We start from the raw sequence: 17,742 nt of genomic DNA, 5'->3' as shown, positions 1-17,742 counted from the left end.
AACCATAAACCCTTCCAGGGCATGTCCCTAGTGAGCCACCTCCTCCAACTACCTCCGGGAATCCATTCAATTATCAATGGATTAATCCATTGATATTAATGCACTGATGAATCCTTCAGGATTCACTGATTGCCTACATGCCCCACCTCTGCACACATGAGACTTTGGGGGATCAAAACCAGAACAGATTTTATTTTTTACTTAAAAAATAGTAACCTATTTTAAAATTGTCTGTTAGAACATATGTCTGTATTTTCATAAATAAAATCTGGACAAGAAACTAGTAACAGTAATTGAGTCTGGAAGGGAGATTAGGAAAGGCAGATAGTGAATGAAGTAGAAAGACACCATTGTCTGAAATATTTAACAAATTTTAACCATGTAACAATATAAAGTATTCAAAAGCTGCATGAAAATTATATATATTTAATTTTTTTCTTCGACTATATAGTTATTTTTAATCATATATTTAGAAGAAATGAGATATTTGAAAAGAAACATACAAAGGCATTAAGAAGATATAAAAACCACTCATCATCTCATATCCCAGAAAGAACTACTATGGACATTTAACTCATTTTTTCTAGTCATAGATACATGATAAACTTGTACTTGTTTATATTTGTGAAATTGAAATATACTATATAATATATCTTGCATTTTCTCTCTACTTACTAATTATTTGTATCTTCTCATAACATTGAGATTGTGATTTATTTAACCATTTTTTCTGTTATTGAATATTTAGAGGTCATTTCCAAATTTTGCTATTCTAAGTAACTTTGAAATGAAGTTCATGGTACATAAACCTATTTTCATATTTCTGATAATTTCTTGGGATAAATTTCCAGGAGAGAATTGACTGGATCATAAGTTGTGACCATTTGACAAGTACTTGTTAGATATTGAGATATTGAAAGGTCTTTTTGTGATAGAATAACATGTACTTATTTCCCCCAAGGAGCATATGCATGATAAAAATATCATCAAAGCTGTAATACAACAGCAGCAGGAAGAGGAAGAAGAAAAGAGTAGAAAATTTATCAAAGCAAAAAAGCGTCTTGAACAAATTAGGAAAGAAAAAGAAGCTGAAACACATAGGTAGGATTTTGAAATAATTTGTATAATCTATAAAGTGCTGTATGCAACTGTCTCACAATAAATTTGAAGTTATAATGTGAAAGTAGTCTTTAGAAATAAAAGTCTCATTTTATATATGACTAGGGCATTTAGTGACATGAGGTACCCTTGGAATTATTCAGGGACATCTTTCTGATAGATGGTTGAAAATACTGGTCTGAGGGGGCAGGGGATGAGCTGGAGCAGGCTCTGTATCTCTGGAATTACAGGCATGCCACCTCACTAGCTGACTCACAGTTTTAGAGTTTTCAGTCCATGGTTGGTTGGCCCTGTTGTTTTTGAGCCTATGATGAGTCAATGTGCTGATACATAGAATAGTGTGTGGTACATAGAAAGCAATCAATAATAAAAGTACTTAAAATATTATTTTGAAATCCTAACTGAAACATCTCCCTTTCACAAGGCTTCCTTTTATCTCCTGTCTGTATTGCTTTCTAGCATTCTCAGGGCATGTATCACCCTTTGCCTGTGTAGTTATTTGCATAAATGTCTTTACTTTATACTTTCTTTGGGACATATGCTGTGCTCTTTTCATTATTTATCACACATTACTTTGCACATTCTCTCAATAACTTAGTAAATTTGTCACAACTGATTTTTGCCCAGTTATTTTTCCCTCTGTTACTTTAACAAAATATGTCTATTGTTTATGAATTACTAGACACATATGTGGTCTTGGACTAAAGAGAGAATTCTTCCAGTCTCTGGCCTCAGGAATATCATAGTTATATAAAGGGAGAGAAACATATAAGCACATCAAGTCAATGAAGTGCTATCAGTAAATTCCAGACATCGTATAGTGAGAGGATGGATTTATTCAGATTTTGATAGGCTTTATTAGTTATTTCCTAGGTCTTATTTTTAAAAATACCTTTTATAGCCTTCAATGTTAGAGTAAGCAGGGAAGTCTAATCAACTATTTAAAAATATTTTCCAGGGGCTGGGGTTGTGGCTCAGCGGTAGAGCGCTCGCCTCGCACGCGCGAGACCCTGGGTTCGATCCTCAGCACCACATACAAAAATAAACAAGTGAAATAAAGGTGTTGTGTCCAACTACAACTAAAAAATAAATATAAGAGAAAGAATTTCCAATGTGGCAAGTTTTTTAACACCCCCTTTTTTTCTACATATACACAGGCATACATACAACCATATTATACATATTACCATCTTTGGATTTTTAGAATGTTACTTTATAATTATAAAAATTAATTTCGGGGTTGGGGTTATGGCTCACAGGTAGAGCGCTTGCCTAGCATGTGTTAGCCACTGGGTTCGAATAAAAAAAATAATTTCTACTTGAAATGATCAATGTATAAAGGGAGCAATGGGTCTCCTCTTAAGTTTTATAGAAGACTAAAATATTTCAGACTCATTAAATTACATTGGCTTCATTACAAATATTCATAAAGATTTGAAAAATATGTTTTTTATAGGTTGTTGGAGGAACAAAGAGAACGAATAAATAACTCCCTGAGTAAACTAATTAAAGAGAAACTTGACAATGAAGATTTGATTATTTCTAGAGATACTGCAGAAATTGATGCTGAATGGGAGAAAAGAGAAAGAGAAAGAAATGAAAAAAACCAAGCGGACTTAAAAGCGATTGCTGAACATAGAGCCCTTGTGGTAAACAATTAAATTAGGACTAATAAAAGTAGATACATTAAGACTTTTCCACTGTGTGGTTTCCACTCCCTTTGCTTCTCTGATCTCAAACTAGCAGAGATGTGAAACACAGTGTATAAGTTATCTTTCTATATTCTTGAATTCAGTGTTTGCTTTCTAACAATGACATAATTATAAATAAGACATTTATAGATACAAAGTAATAAACTGTTCAGAACCATCTTAACATGCAAAGATTATTATTTATTTAACATACAGAAGTATGAAAACATTTAGATGCTTTTAAGAAAAAATGAGTAAAAATTACCCAGTTACATTTGCATATTTCTTTTAAAGAAAAGTGACCACATGGGAGTCAGTCCAGGTGCATCCAACTTTGTGCTGCTGCATGGCTCCCAGCTTTCTACTTGGAACTTTCTAATTCCATCCCTTTTCAGACAGGACTCCTTGCTAAAATAGTTTTTTTTTTTCTTTTACCTTTAAACATTTAGATGAAGAATAAAGAGGAAGAAGAAAGACAAAGGAAAATAGAATCTAAAAAACAATTGCTGGCTTTTATGAAAGCAGATCAGATTTTTCGTGAGCATGAAAAGGAGAAAAAGCGCAAAGTTGATAAAGAACGCAGAGAAGTTCAAGATGCTAACATTCAACAAATAGTAATGATTCCTAAATATTTCCATTTATTTTAGCAATAAATATGTAATACAGAATTCATGCTGGCTTTCTATTGCTCAAGTAATTTCTTTTGTTGGGTAAGAACAAATTGTCATTATGGTTATGACACTATAAGCTGTATAAAGAAATATGAGGTTTGTTTCTGTTTTTATCTGCACTGGCATTCCTACAAGAGATTTTTCTTTTACACATATCTTCATCCTTCTTTAGTGTATTTTGTACTTTAGTAAATATTAAAGAAGATACAAATGCATGTGACAGGCTATACTGCTAATCTTTGGTTTACTTTTTTCCCTTCTTGACTATTCCAGAGACCATGTTGATTGGGATCTCGTGGGTTTCAGTTTTGAGGTGAGGGGGTGATATAGAGATTTTAAAAGACAGATAGAGGATCTGGCATCAAATCATTTGTGACCAAAACCTGCTTTCCAAAGTGGTAATACCATTTTCCTTTCTTACCAGCAATGTATAGAAGCACAAGCTGCTTTACAAACTCACCTTTGTCACCCTGTGTTTTGTTCATTGCCCTAATATCGTGCTAACTTATGGTTTTACTTTGCATTTCCCTAATGACTGAAGAGAGTGAGCATCTTTTCATATCCTTATTAGACATTCATGTGACTTCTTTTGTGTAATGTATATGCAAACCTGTTCTCAATTATTTAATTGAGATAGTTCCTTATTGTTGAGTTTAAAAATTTTTTATTGGGTTCAAATATTCATAACATAATACTTACCATTTTAACCATTTTTAGGGGTGTAATTTAGGGGCATTAAGTACGTTCACTTTGACCATCATCACTATCTCTAGAGCTATTTTTTTTTCAAACCATGCCAAAACTTGATTCACATTTATTAATTTTATGAGACATAATAATTTCTAATGGTACAAGAAACTGAAAATATTCAACACTGCCATGGAATTAAAGAATATTCTAGTTGTGACAGCAACTGACTTAATGAGTCAATTCTAGCAATAATTGAGTTTCTGTGCTTTATTTTTATTTTTATAGTTTATTTATTTGTTCTATTCAGTTATACATGACAGGAGAATGTTCTTCAGTTCATTATACACAAATGGAGCACATTTTGACTTTTCTGGTTGTACCCAAAGTAGGGTCACACCATTCATGCAATCATACATGTACCTAGGGTAATGATGTCTGTTTCATTTCACCATATTTCCTACCCCCATAACCCCTTCCTTCCCTCCCCTTTGCCCCATCTAAAGTTCCTTCACTCATCCCATACCCACCCCCATTATGAATTAGCATCCACTTATCAGAGAAAACATTTGGCCTTTGGTTTTTGGGAAGTGGCTTCACTTAGCATGATATTCTCCAACTCCATCCATTTTCCTGCAAATGCCATAATTTTACTCTCTTTTATTGCTGAGTAATACTCCATTGTGTATATATAGCATAGTTTCTTTATCCATTCATCTATTGAAGGGCATCTAGGTTGGTTCCACAGGTTGGCTATTGTGAATTATGCTGCTATGAACATTGATGTGGCTGTATTACTGTAGTATGCTGCTTTTAAGTCCTTTGGATATAGACCAAGGAGTGGGATAGCTGGGTCAAATGGTGGTTCCATTCCAAGTTTTCTAAGGGATCTCCATATTGCTTTCCAGATTGGCTGCACCAATTTACAGTCCTACCAGCAATGTATGAGTTTGCCTCTTCCCCTACATCCTTGTCAACACTTATTATTGTTTGTATTTTTGATAACTGCAATTCTGACTGGAGTGAGATGAAATCTTAGAGTAGTTTTGGTTTGCATTTCTCTAATTATAAGAGATGTTGAACATTTTTTCATATATTTGTTGATCATATGTATTTCGTCTTCTGAGAAGTGTCTGTTCAGCTCCTTAGCCCATTTATTGATTGGGTTGTTTGATTTTTTGGTGTTAAGTTTTTTGAGTCTTTATATATCCTGGAGATTAATGTGCTATCTGATGTGTTTGTGGCAAAAATTTGCTCCCCAAATGTAGGCTCTCTGTTCAGCTCATTGATTGTTTCTTTTGTTGAAAAGAAGCTTTTTAGTATAAATCCATTCCATTTATTGATTCTTGATTTTAATTTTTGCACTTTAGGAGTCTTGAAGATTTGGGCCTACTTTTTCTCCTATTAGGTCTCTGGTCAAATTCCTAGGTTCATAATCCACTTTGAGTTGATTTTTCTGTATGGTGAGAAATAGGGGTTTAGCTTCATTTTGCTGCATATGGATTTCCAGTTTTCCTAGCACCATTTATTGAAGAGGCTATCTTTTCTCCAATGCATATTTTTGGCACCTTTGTCTAGTATGAGATAACTTTGTTTATATGGGCTTGTCTCTGCATCTTCTATTCTGTACCATTGGTTACATGTCTATTTTGGTGCCAATACCATGCCATTTTTGTTACTATAGCTTTGTAGTACAGTTTAAGGTCTGATACTGTAATGCCTCCTGCTTCACTCTTCTTGCTAAGTATTGCTTTGGCTATTCTGGGTCTCTTATTTTTCCAAGTGAATTTCATGATTGCTTTTTCTATATCTAGAAAAATGAGAAATTATACCCCATTTGATTCAAATGTATGAATTGTCAAGATCATTGTACTGTCATGTGTAACTAATTAAAAAAAAGAATGACATGGGGATATTAATTGGAATTGTATTGAATCTGTATAGTGCTTTGGATAGTATGGCCGTTTTGACGATATTAATTTTGCCTATCCAGGAGCATGGGAGATCTTTCCATCTTCTAAGGTCTTCTTGAATTTCTTTCTTTGGTGTTCTATAATTTTCATTGTAGAGATCTTTCACCTCTTTTGCTAAATTGATTACCAAGTATTTTAGTTTTTTTTTTAGGCTATTGTGAATGGGGTAGTTTTCCGAATTTATTTTTCAGAGGATTCATCACTGATGTATAGAAATGCATTTGATTTGTGGGTATTGATTTTATGTCCTGATACTTTGCTGAATCCATTAATTAATTCTAGAAGTTTTCTGATGGAGTTTTTTGGATCCTCTAAGTACAGAATCATATCATCAGCAAATAATGATAGTTTGAATTCTTCTTTTCCTATTTGTATCCATTTAATTTATCTGTCTAATTGCTCTGACTAGAGTTTCAAGGACTATGTTGAATAGAAGTGGTGAAAGAGGGTATCCCTGTCTTGTTCTGGTTTTTAGTGGGAATGCATCTATTTTTTCTCGATTTAGAATGGTGTTGGCCTAGGGTTTAGCATAGATAGCTTTTACAATGTTGAGGTGTATTCCTACTTTATCTAGTGTTTTGAACATGAAAGGGTGCTGTATTTTGTCAAATGCTTTCTTTGCATCCATTGATATAATCATATGATTCTTTTTTAAAAAATATTTTCTTAGTTGTCAATGGACTTTATTTATTTATATGCAGTGCTGAGAATCGAACCCACTGCCTCACACATGCTAGGCAAGTGCTCTACCACTGACCTACATCCCTAGCCCATGATTCTTATCTTTAAGCCTATTGATATGATGAATTAATTATGTTTATTGATTTCCATATGTTGAACCAACCTTGCATCCCTGGAAGGATCCCCACTTGATCATGGTACACAATTTTTTAATATGTTTTTATATGCAATTTGCCATAATTTTATTGAGAATTATTGCATCTATGTTTATCAGGGATATTGGTCTTAAATTTTCTTTACTTGATGTGTCCCTGTCTGGTTTTTGGTATTGGGATGATAGTAGCCACATAGAATGAGTTTGGAAGAGTTCCTTCCTTTTCTATTTCATGGAATAATTTGAGGAGTATTGGTATTAATTCATCATTGTAGGTTTTGTAGAACTCAACTATGAATCTGTCTGGTCCCAGGCTTTTCTTGGTTAGTAGGCTTTTGATGATGTTTTCTACTTCTTTGCTTGAAATTGATCTGTTTAAATTGTGTATGTCCTCCTCGTGCAGTTTGGGTAGATCATATGTCTCTAGAAATTTGTCAGTGTCTTTGAAGTTTTCTATTTTACTGGAGTATAAATTTTCAAAATAGTTTCTAATTGTCTTCTGTATTTCAATAGTGTTTGTCATGATTTCCTTTTTCATCATGAATTTTAGTAATTTGAGTTTTCTTTCTCCTTCTTTTTGTTAAGATGGCTAAGGGTTTGTCAATTTTATTTATTTTTTCAAAGAACTAGCTGCTTGTTTTGTCAATTTTTAAAATTGTTTCTTTTGTTTCAATGTCACTAATTTCAGCCCTGATTTTTTAAAAAATATTTTTAGTTGTTAATGAACCTTTATTTTATTTATTTATAAGTGGTGTTTATAAATAAGCACACATGCTAGGCAAGTGCTCTACCACTGAACCATTACTCCATACCCTTCAGCCCTGATTTTAATTATTTCCTGTCTTCTGCTTTTGGTGTTGGTTTGTTCTTCTTTTCCTAGGGCTTTGAGATATAATGTCAAGTTGTTTATTTGTTGACTTTCTTCTTTTAATGAATGAGCTTAAATGCAATGAACTTTTCCTCTTGGCACTGCCTTCATAGTATTGCAGAGATTTTGATGTGTTGTATTGGAGTCCTCATGTATCTCTAAGAATTTTTTTAATCTTCTCCCTAATGTCTTCTGTTATCCATGCATCATTTAGTAACATATTATTTAGTCTCCAGGTATTGGAGTAGCTTCTATTTTTTTATTTTATCCCTGACATCTAATTTCATTCTGTTATGATCAGATAGAATGCAGGGTAGTATCCTTTTTTTTTTTTTTTCTGGTAATGCTGGGAATTGAACCCAGGGCCTTGGGCATGCGAGGCAAACACTCTACCAACTGAGCTGTATCCCCAGCTCAGTATCTCTATTTTTTTTTTTTTTTTTTGTATTTGCTAAGACTTGCTTTGTGGCATAACATATAGTCTATTTTGGAGAAGGACCCATGTGCTGCTGAGAAAAAAGTGTATTCGCTGGTTGATGGATGGAATATTCTGTATATGTCTGTTAAGTTTAATTATTGATTGTTTTATTGAGTTCTATAGTTTCTTCGTTTAGTTTTTGGAAGATCTATCCAGTGGTGAGAGAGGTGTGTTAAAGTCAGCCAGTATTATTGTGCTGCGGTCCATTTGATTCTTTAAGTTGAGAAGGGTTTGTTTGGTATACATAGATGCCCCATTGTTTGGGGCATAGATATTTACAATTGTTATGTCTTGTTGATGTATGATTCCCTTGAGTAGTATGAAATGTCCTTCTTTATCCCTTTTCACTAACTTTGGTTTGAAGTCCACTTTATCTATACGAGGATGGAAACCCCTGCTTGTTTACACGGTCCATGTGAGTGATAAGTTTTTTTCCCATCCTTTCATTTTCAGTCTGTAGATGTTTTCCTGTGTGATGAGTCTCTTGAAGGCAGCATATTGTTGAGTCTTTTTAAAAAATCCTGTCTGTCTTTAATTGATAAGTTTAGGCCATCCACATTCAGGGCTATTATTGAAATATGTTTGTATTCCCAGCCATTTTGGTTATTTTTGGTTCTTAACTTGACTTGGTTTCTCGTTGATTGGCCTTTCCTTTAGTGTAGTTCCTCCATTTGTAGATCTTCATTGTTGTTTTTCATTTCCTCCTCATGAAATAGTTTGCCAAGAATGTTCTGTTATGCAGGCTTTCTTGCTGTAAATTTTTTAAACTTTTGTTTATCATGGAAGGTTTTTGTCATCAAATCTGAAGTTTAATTTTGCTGGATATGATTCTTGTTGGCATCCATTTTCTTTCAAAGCTCCGTATATATTATTCCAGGATCCCCAGGCCCTGAGAGTCTGGGCTGAAAAATCTGCTGAGATCTCAATAGTCTCCCCATATATGTAATCTGATTCTTCTCTCTTACAGCTTTTACAATTCTGTCCTTATTCTGTATGTTGTCATTTTCATTATAATGTGCTTTGGTGTAGATCTGTTGTAGTTTTGTACATTTGGTGTCCTGTAAGCTTTTAGTATTTGACTTTCCAATTCATTCTTCCTGTTTGCGAAATTTTCTGTTATTATCTCATTGAAGAGATTGTGCATTCCTTTAGTTTGAAATTCTGTACCTTCCTCTATCCCGATAAATCTTAGACTTGGTCTTTTAATGTTATCTTTTTTCTTTTAAAAATTTTTTGTACTTGTGTATGGAAAGCATGCCTTTATTTTATTTATATGTGGTGCTGAGGATTGAACTCAGTGCCTCACACATGCTGGGCGAGCTCTGTTACTGAGCTGCAGCCCCAGCCCTGATGTTATCTTTGGATGTTCTGTTCATGTTTTCTTACCATCTTCATTGCATGGTCAACTTTATTTTCCAGATCATATACTTTGTCTTCATTGTCTAGGGTTCTGTCTTCCAAGAGACCTAGTCTGTTGGTAATGCTTTCTATTGAGTTTTTTATTTGGCTTATTATTTCCTTCATTTCAAGAATTTCTGTTTTGTTTTGTTCTTTTCATAATCTCTTTTTCTTGAAGCAATCTTTAGCTACCTGTGCTTGATCTCTTATCTCTTTGTTGGAGTGATCAATTTTTGCCTGTATTTGCTCAGTTAGGTCACGTCTTTAATTCTCAGATCATTTTAATTATGTACATTCTGAACCCCTCTGTCATTCCATCTACACCGCTATCATGGATTCTATTGTTATAGTATCTTGGTTTGTTTGGGGCATTTTCTCCCTTGTTTTTTCATGTGGTCTATGTGACTTCCTCTCTTGCAGTGCGGACCTGAGGTATTGTCGTTTCTACCCTATAATCTTGTAGTATCCCTGCAGGTTAGGAATACCTCTTTTAAAAATATGGAATGCTTCATGAATTTCCTAGTCATCCTTGTGCAGGGGACATGTTAATCTTCTCTGTATCATTCCAATTTAGTATATGCGCTGCTGAAGTGAGCACATCTAGAACTTTTTAATTATCCTATATTAAAACTTTGTACCTATTAAATAGTAACCACCCATTCCTTCTTCCCTCTAGCCTTAATTATCTCTGGCTTTATGAATCTGATCTAGGTTCCTTATATAAGTGGAATCATACAATATTCGTCCTTTTTTGTCTGGCTTATTTCACTTAGCATAATGTCTTCAAGCTTCATCCATGTGGGGTCATACATGTGGCATGTATATCAGTTTCATTACTTTTCAAAGCTGAGTAATATTCTATTATATGTTTATACTACATTTTGTTTATGGATGGACCTTTGGGTTATTTTGGCTATTATGAATAATGCTTCTGTGAACACTGGTATATGCTGCAGTCCGGCTGCAGCAAAATAACGGGGGGGGGGGGGNTTTATTTATTTTTATGTGGTGCTAAGGATCGAACCCGGGGCCTTGCACATGCTAGGTGAACACTCTACTGCTGAGCCACAACCCCAGCCCAGACAAAGATTTTTCATTTTCTTTACGGCCATTTTGTGTTTTTTTCTTTTGTTGTTTCATTCTATGCTTTTGATGTCATACCCAAGACGAAGTTCCTGAGTCAATGTCTTGAAGCTTTTCCTGTTTTGTTCTACGAGTTTCATAGTTTTTACTCTTAAGTTTAGGTCTTTGATCTCTTTTGAGATAATTTTTGTATGTGGCTTTTTATATGTTTAGCTTCATTCTTTTGCAGAATATTCAGATTTCCCAACACTTTGTTGAAGACTGTCCTCCAATGACTCTCCTCCAATGAGTCTTGGCATGCTCATTGAAAATCATTAGTTCACATATGTGAGGGTTTGTTTCTAGACTACTGTTGAATTTCAAAAGTTCTTTAAGTATAGAGGTTTTTTGTCAGTTTTGTGTTTGCAAGTGTTTTCTCTAATCTGTGATTTGCTTTTTCATTTTCTTTTTTTACCTTTATTTTTTATTTTTATGCGGTGCTAAGGATTGAACCCAGTGCCTCATGCATGCTAGGGAACTAGCTAGGGGAACTCTCTACCTCTGAAACACAACTCCAGCCTGCTTTTTCATTTTCTTAATAGTATCTTCTGATGAACAAATGCTTTGATTTTGATAAAGGCCAGTTTTTTGGTTTTTACTTTGTGATTTATGCTTTTTGTGTCATTGCAGAGACTAAAACTAGATCATATTGTTTTGAACAACCAACAATAAAAAATTAAAAAAAAAAAAACTAGATCATAAAGATTTTGTCCTGTTTTCTTCTAGAAATACTTTTGCTTTTATAGCTTAGGTATATGATGTTTTCAATTAATTTTGATATATGATGTAAAAGATCAAAACTATTTTTTTTCCATACAGATATCTAGTTATTTCAGAACAGTTTGATAATGAACTATGGTTTCTCTAATTAATTACTCTGGAACTTTTGTTGAAAATCAATTTATCACCTAAGAGTGGATCTATTTCCGGACTCTCAATTCCTTCATATTAATCTGTATTTAGATATCTGTCTATATGTGTGTATTTGTATGTATATGTGTATGCATATATATGTCTGTGTGTATGTGTGTGTGTGTGTGTGTGTGTGTGACTGGGAATTGAGCCATTAAACCGAGGGCTTCATTCATGCTAAGTATACTCTTTACCTGAGCAATGTTCCAGCCCTTTGTTTTTTTCTTGTAATAATACCATACTTTTTAAAATTTTTTTAACTTTTTTTAGTTGTAGATGAACAGAATGCCTTTATTTTGTTTATTTTTATGTGGTGTTAAGGATGGAACCTACTGCGTCACACATGCTAGGCAAGTTCACCATTGAGCCCTAGCCCCCGCCCTCATATCATACTACTTGACTGCTATAACTTTATACAAAGTCTTTGAAATCAGCAGTGTAAGTTCTTTGACTTTGTTGTTTTAAAATTGTTTTGGCTATCTTGAATTCTTGGAATTATATATTTTATAATCAGCTCGTTGAGTTTTACAATAAAAGGTCTGCAGGAGTTTTGGAGATTTCAATAAATACAGAGTAATTTGGGGAGAATTATGGAAAATATTTGGGGATGATAATATCATCAAGTCTTCAAATTAATGAATATTATGCATTTATTTCTCTTTTAATATTCTTTTTCAGTATTTGTAGTTTGGGGTTAATAGGTCATTTATATATATTGCTAAATTTATTTTTGTTTTTAAAAATGTCCTTGTGAAATTGTTTATTTCCATATTTGTTCTATTTATTTACAATATGTATAAATACAGTAGATTTTTAATATATTAACTTGTACCGGAAGCCCTGCCAAAGTTATGAGTCCTATTAGCTCTTTGGTAATTCTTTACAACTTTTACATATGTGATCATGTTGTCTGTGAATAGATGGCTTTAATTTTTCGCCTCCAAATAAGTGTATATTAGTTCTTTTGCTTGATTTATTCCACTTTCTAGAACCAGCACCATATTGAATAAAAGAGCAAAAAGTGATATCCTTGTCTTGCCCCTAATCTTAGGAGTAAGATATTCAGTTTTTCTCCATTAAAACATGATGTTTCCTATAATTTTTTAGTTGAACACAATACCTTTATTTTATTTACTTATTTATTTAATGTGGTGCTGAGGATCGAACCCAGCTCCTTGCACGTGCTAGGTGAGCACTCTACCGCTGAGCCACAGCCCCAGCCCCTCCAGAGATTTTTAATAAATACCCTTTATCACTTTGATTAGGTTTCCTCTATTTCTAATTTGCTTAGTTTTTAGCACATGAATGTTGAATTTTGTCAATTCTTCATATATTGAAGTGACCATGTGTTCTTTTATTCTATGGTATATTTCTTTCATTTTTTGAGATGGAGTCTCACCATATTGCCCAGTCTAGCCTCGACCTTCTGGGCTCAAGTGATCCTCTTGCCTCAGACTTCAAAGTAGCTGGGAGTACAGGTGTACGCCACCATGCTGGCTCATTTCATTTTATTTTAAATATTGAAAGCATTTGTATTCTTTGGAGTAACCCTACTTGGTCATTGTGGGTTTAAAAAATACGTATATATTTAAATATGACTAGATTCAGTTGCTAGTATTTTGTTAAGGATTTTTGCACCTTTGTTCATGAAGACAATGTTCTGTAGTTCTATTATGCTGTCTGTCTAGCTTTCATAGAGCAATACTGACCTAATTCAATTGGCAAATGATTCTTCCTCTGTATTTTCTGTTTTTTTTTTAAGAGAGAGAGAGAGAAATTTAATATTTATTTTTTATTTTTCGGCGGACACAACATCTTTGTTTTGTATGTGGTCCTGAGGATCGAACCCGGGCCACACGCATGCCAGGCGAGCGCGCTACTGCTTGAGCCACATCCCCAGCCCCAGTATTTTCTGAGTTTTTATAGGATTGGTGTCAGTTCTTTAAATGCTCTAACCAGCAAAATCAACTGGGCCTGCCTGGATTTTTACAAGTAGAAAAGTTATAACTCACTTGATTTCTTGATATATTCCATTTCTCTTCCTTCCCCTTTCTTTTTCAGTTATTTTTTGACCTAAAACTTCATGATTTTTAAAAACTATTTTATTGTATTGTTTGTTTGAAGATGTATTATATGAGACAAGTAAGATTAGGTTTTTTTTTTTAAAGTTTTTATTTAATACCTTGATTTATTTTTATGTAGTGCTGAGGATCAAACCCAGGGCCTCAAACGTGTTAGGCAAGTGTACTACCACTGATCCACAACCCCAGCCCCTATGATTAGGTTCTATAGAGGCAGACTTTGAACATACTGTTCTGAGAAAGCTGGGAGTGGGAGTTTCTGTAAGAATAGCATATTGTCAAATTATAAAATTATAACTACAAATGCTACATATATTTAGAAAGTTCATGTTTTTAGCCAATACTAAATTGTATTTCCTTTCTTTCCCACATAGGCCCAAAAGAAGTTTAATGCAAAAGAAGCAAAACAAAACGAATTAGAATATTGCAGACTTACTGAAACTCTTGCAGCTGCCAAGGAGAAAGAATTTCAGGATTATGCCAGAGAAGTAATTAAACATGAATCTGAATCAACAAATAAATTTATTTATCCTCTTGTAAAATCTGCACAGGAAGGACCTGGAGGTGGCCACGGACCAGCTTTTATGGGGAGAGGTGGATTAAGACCAAGCTATCAGGCAAATGATATTACTGGAGTCCAGCTTCCTTTTTATAATTCTCAGGGATCAAAATATAATAATTTTCAGAAGTCTAAGGGAAGATTAGGTTTTACATGGTAGAAAAAATAATTTTTAAGATTGAGAAGACTGAAGTGGTAGCAAATGAGCTACAAATGTAAATGGACTATATTCTTATTATTTAATAAATCTGTCATTCATCTCAATACAATTATACCTGATTTGATTCTTCACAAAATATTTTTCTTTTTTGGTATTGGGGACTGAACCTGGCACAATATTTCCTTTGAGTATATATAACCCTAAAGGTAACTGATTGCAATTCCTTTTTTAATTATTAAATACACAAAATTTATTTAAAATGTGTATTCAATAGCATTAAGTATATTCGAAGTATTGTGCAACCTGACTATTCATTGCTCCAAATGGAAACTCTGCACCCATTAAGCAGTTATTCCCCCTCCCACAGCTTCTGCTTTGTCTCTGTGCATTTGTTCTACATATTTCATCTAAATTAAAACATACTTTTTGGGAATGTGGCTCAAGCGGTAGCGCGCTCGCCTGGCATGCGTGCGGCCCGGGTTCGATCCTCAGCACCACATACAAAAATGTTGTGTCCGCCGAAAACTAAAAAATAAATATTAAAAAAAAAATTAAAAAAAAAACATGCTCTGGGTTTGGGTGGCTTATTTCATGTATTTCCAGGGTTCATCCATGTTGCAACACATATCCATACTTCATTCCTTTTTATGGCTGTGTAACATTTCACAGGATGTATTTCTTTTCGATAGAAATTTATACTTATTTGCTCTGTCCTTAAGTATCAGGATCAAATAACACTGTTATTAGTAACATTGATTATTGAGTGTAGTAGTCTATGGTTTATTTTGTAGATAGATGTGCAAAATACATTTTTTTAAAAAATAGTCATAGTTGGGTACCTTTATTTTGTTTATGTGGTGCTGATTGAACCCAGTGCCTCACACGTGCTAGGCAAGCGCTCTATCGCTGAGCCACAACCCCAGCCCAACATACTACATTTTTTAAAAATATGGAACACTTCATGAATTTGCATGTCATCCTTGTGCAAGGGCCATGCTAACCTTCTCCGTATTGTTCCAATTTTTTAAAGTATATGTGCTGCCAAAGTGAGTACAAAATACATTTTGAAGTCACTTAAAGTAATTCTACACCATTTTGTCACAGCTTGATACGCAGGGTCAGAGGATTTTTGAGTTGCATTCCCTTGCTCTTTAAAAATTAAAAAAAAAAACCCCACATAATATGCTACCATCTTAACCATTTCTAAGTATACGAGATAGTCACATCATATAATCTCTAGAACCTTGTCATCTTGCAGTTGAAACTCTATATCCACTAAGCAACTACTTCCCATTTCCCTCTTCCTTCAACTTCTGGAAGCTACCATTCTTTTATTAAATTTGTCACTCTGGACACCTCATGTAAGTGTAATCAGTGGATGTCTTTTTTTTTAAGACTATTTCCATGTTGTAACATGTATCAGCATATAGTTATTTTAAAATTATTTTTTAGTTGTAGTTGGACATAATACTTATTTTTTTATGTGGTGCTGAGGATCAAACCCAGTGCCTCACACATGCTAGGTGAGCATTCTACAAACTGAGCCACAACCCCAGCCTAATTTTAAACTATATACAACTGTGCCAGCTTATTTAAAAAAAATTTTTTTTTTTGATGTTGATGGACCTTCATCTTATTCATTTATTTATATGCGGTGCTGAGAATCGAACCCAGTGTCTCACACATGTGAGGCAAGTGCTCTGCCACTGAGCCACAACCCCAGGCCAACTTACTTTTTAAAAAACTGAATATCCGGGCTGGGGATGTGGCTCAAGCAGTAGCATGCTCGCCTGGCATGCGCAGAACACTGGGTTTGATCCTCAGCACCACATAAAAATAGAATAAAGATGTTGTGTCCATTGAAAACTTAAAAAAAATTCTGTTAAAAAAAACAACACCTGAATATCCATGGCGTGTGCATGTAAATATACACAATATATTTGTATACATACACCAAAAATGGTTTATTTAGTTCTTCATAAGTGGACACTTTGATTTCTTCACCTCTTGGCTATTGTGAGTAATGCTGTTATGAACACATGCAAATAACTCTTTTTGAGATGCTTTCCATTTTTTTCCCCATTATTTTGGATTTATACCCAGAAGTGGAATTGTTGAATCACATGATTCCATTTAAAAATTCTTGAACGTTTTTTGTTGTTGTTTGTGTGTGGTACTGTGGATTGAACCCAGGGCCTTATTTGTGTATGCAAGGCAAGCACTCTACCAACTGAGCTGTATCCCCAGCCCGGAACTTTTCTGTTTTCTTTTTAAATATTTTTAGTTGTAAATGGGCACAATACCTTTTTAAATTTATTTTTATGTGGTGCTGAGGATCAAATCCAGTGCCTCACACATGCTAGGCAAGTGCTCTACCACTAAGCCACAACCCCAGCCCAAACTTTCCTGTTTTCTACAGCAGCTGCACCATTTTACATTCCCAACACTGCACCAGGGTGCATGTTGTTAGCAACACTTATTTTTTATAGTAGCCATCCTAATTGAGGTGTTCTATGATTTTAACTTTTATTTCTTTAATAATTAGTTATGTTGAGCATTTTTGTTGTTGCTGCAACTGAAGACTGACCCAGAGTCTTGTACATGAGCTCTACAACTGAGTTACAATCCCATATATTTATGTTTTGGTACCAGGGATTGAACTCAGGGGTACTGAATCACTGAGTCCCATCCCCAGCCCCCCTTTTTTTTGGAGACAACGTCTCAGTAAGTTGCTGCCATTGGCTCCAACTTCAGATCCTCCTGCCTCAACCTCCCGAGTTGCTGAGATTATAGGTGTGTACCACCACACCCAGCCTCTTTCCATATTCTTGCTGGCCATTTGTATGTTACATGGTAGAAATGTCAAATGACCACCTTTGTTCATTTCCATTGGTTAGTTTTGTTGGATTATAGATATATATAATATAATACAATACAATATAATATATAGCGGTAGAGTGCTAACCTAGCAAGTGCAAGGCACTGGATTCGATCCTCAGCACCAAATAAAAATAAAAAAAAGTATTGTGTCCAACTGCAACTAAAACCATATTAAAAATATATATATACATACACACATATACACACACATTTTACTCTTACACAAAAGACCACCCCCATTTAATAGACTAAAGATCACAGCTTAGGAATGCATAAAGACCCTCATTAGTTTTCTAACTGACATAGTA

At 34.2% G+C, this 17,742-nt stretch overlaps 1 protein-coding gene and 3 non-coding genes across 5 annotated transcripts in view; 2 read left to right on the top strand and 2 right to left on the bottom strand.

Moving 5' to 3' along the window:
• Cfap210 (cilia and flagella associated protein 210) overlaps window positions 1-14,658 on the top strand; it is a 37,982-nt gene extending 23,324 nt beyond the window's left edge. For both annotated transcript variants that reach the window (XM_048812446.1, XM_048812445.1), the window contains exons 6-9: window positions 962-1,101; window positions 2,576-2,768; window positions 3,260-3,424; window positions 14,210-14,658. In XM_048812446.1, coding sequence (XP_048668403.1) covers window positions 962-1,101; window positions 2,576-2,768; window positions 3,260-3,424; window positions 14,210-14,554 — 843 coding nt within the window. In that variant the 3' untranslated portion in view covers window positions 14,555-14,658. The remainder of the gene's footprint in view (window positions 1-961; window positions 1,102-2,575; window positions 2,769-3,259; window positions 3,425-14,209) is intronic.
• Trnaa-cgc lies at window positions 2,082-2,154 on the top strand. Its single transcript has one exon. It is a non-coding gene; the product is annotated as a tRNA-Ala (tRNA).
• On the bottom strand, window positions 10,213-10,318 carry LOC125619486. Its single transcript, XR_007351040.1, has one exon. It is a non-coding gene; the product is annotated as a U6 spliceosomal RNA (small nuclear RNA).
• Window positions 14,659-15,497: 839 nt separating the features above from the next.
• Window positions 15,498-15,608, bottom strand: LOC125619487. Its single transcript, XR_007351041.1, has one exon. It is a non-coding gene; the product is annotated as a U6 spliceosomal RNA (small nuclear RNA).
• Window positions 15,609-17,742: the final 2,134 nt, after the last annotated feature.

This window comes from Marmota marmota, unplaced genomic scaffold (assembly GCF_001458135.2).
Source record: "Marmota marmota marmota unplaced genomic scaffold, marMar, whole genome shotgun sequence".
Classification (NCBI taxonomy): domain Eukaryota; kingdom Metazoa; phylum Chordata; class Mammalia; order Rodentia; family Sciuridae; genus Marmota; species Marmota marmota.
Note: the sequence above shows the minus strand (reverse complement) of the source record. Positions and strands in the feature narration are given on the sequence as shown.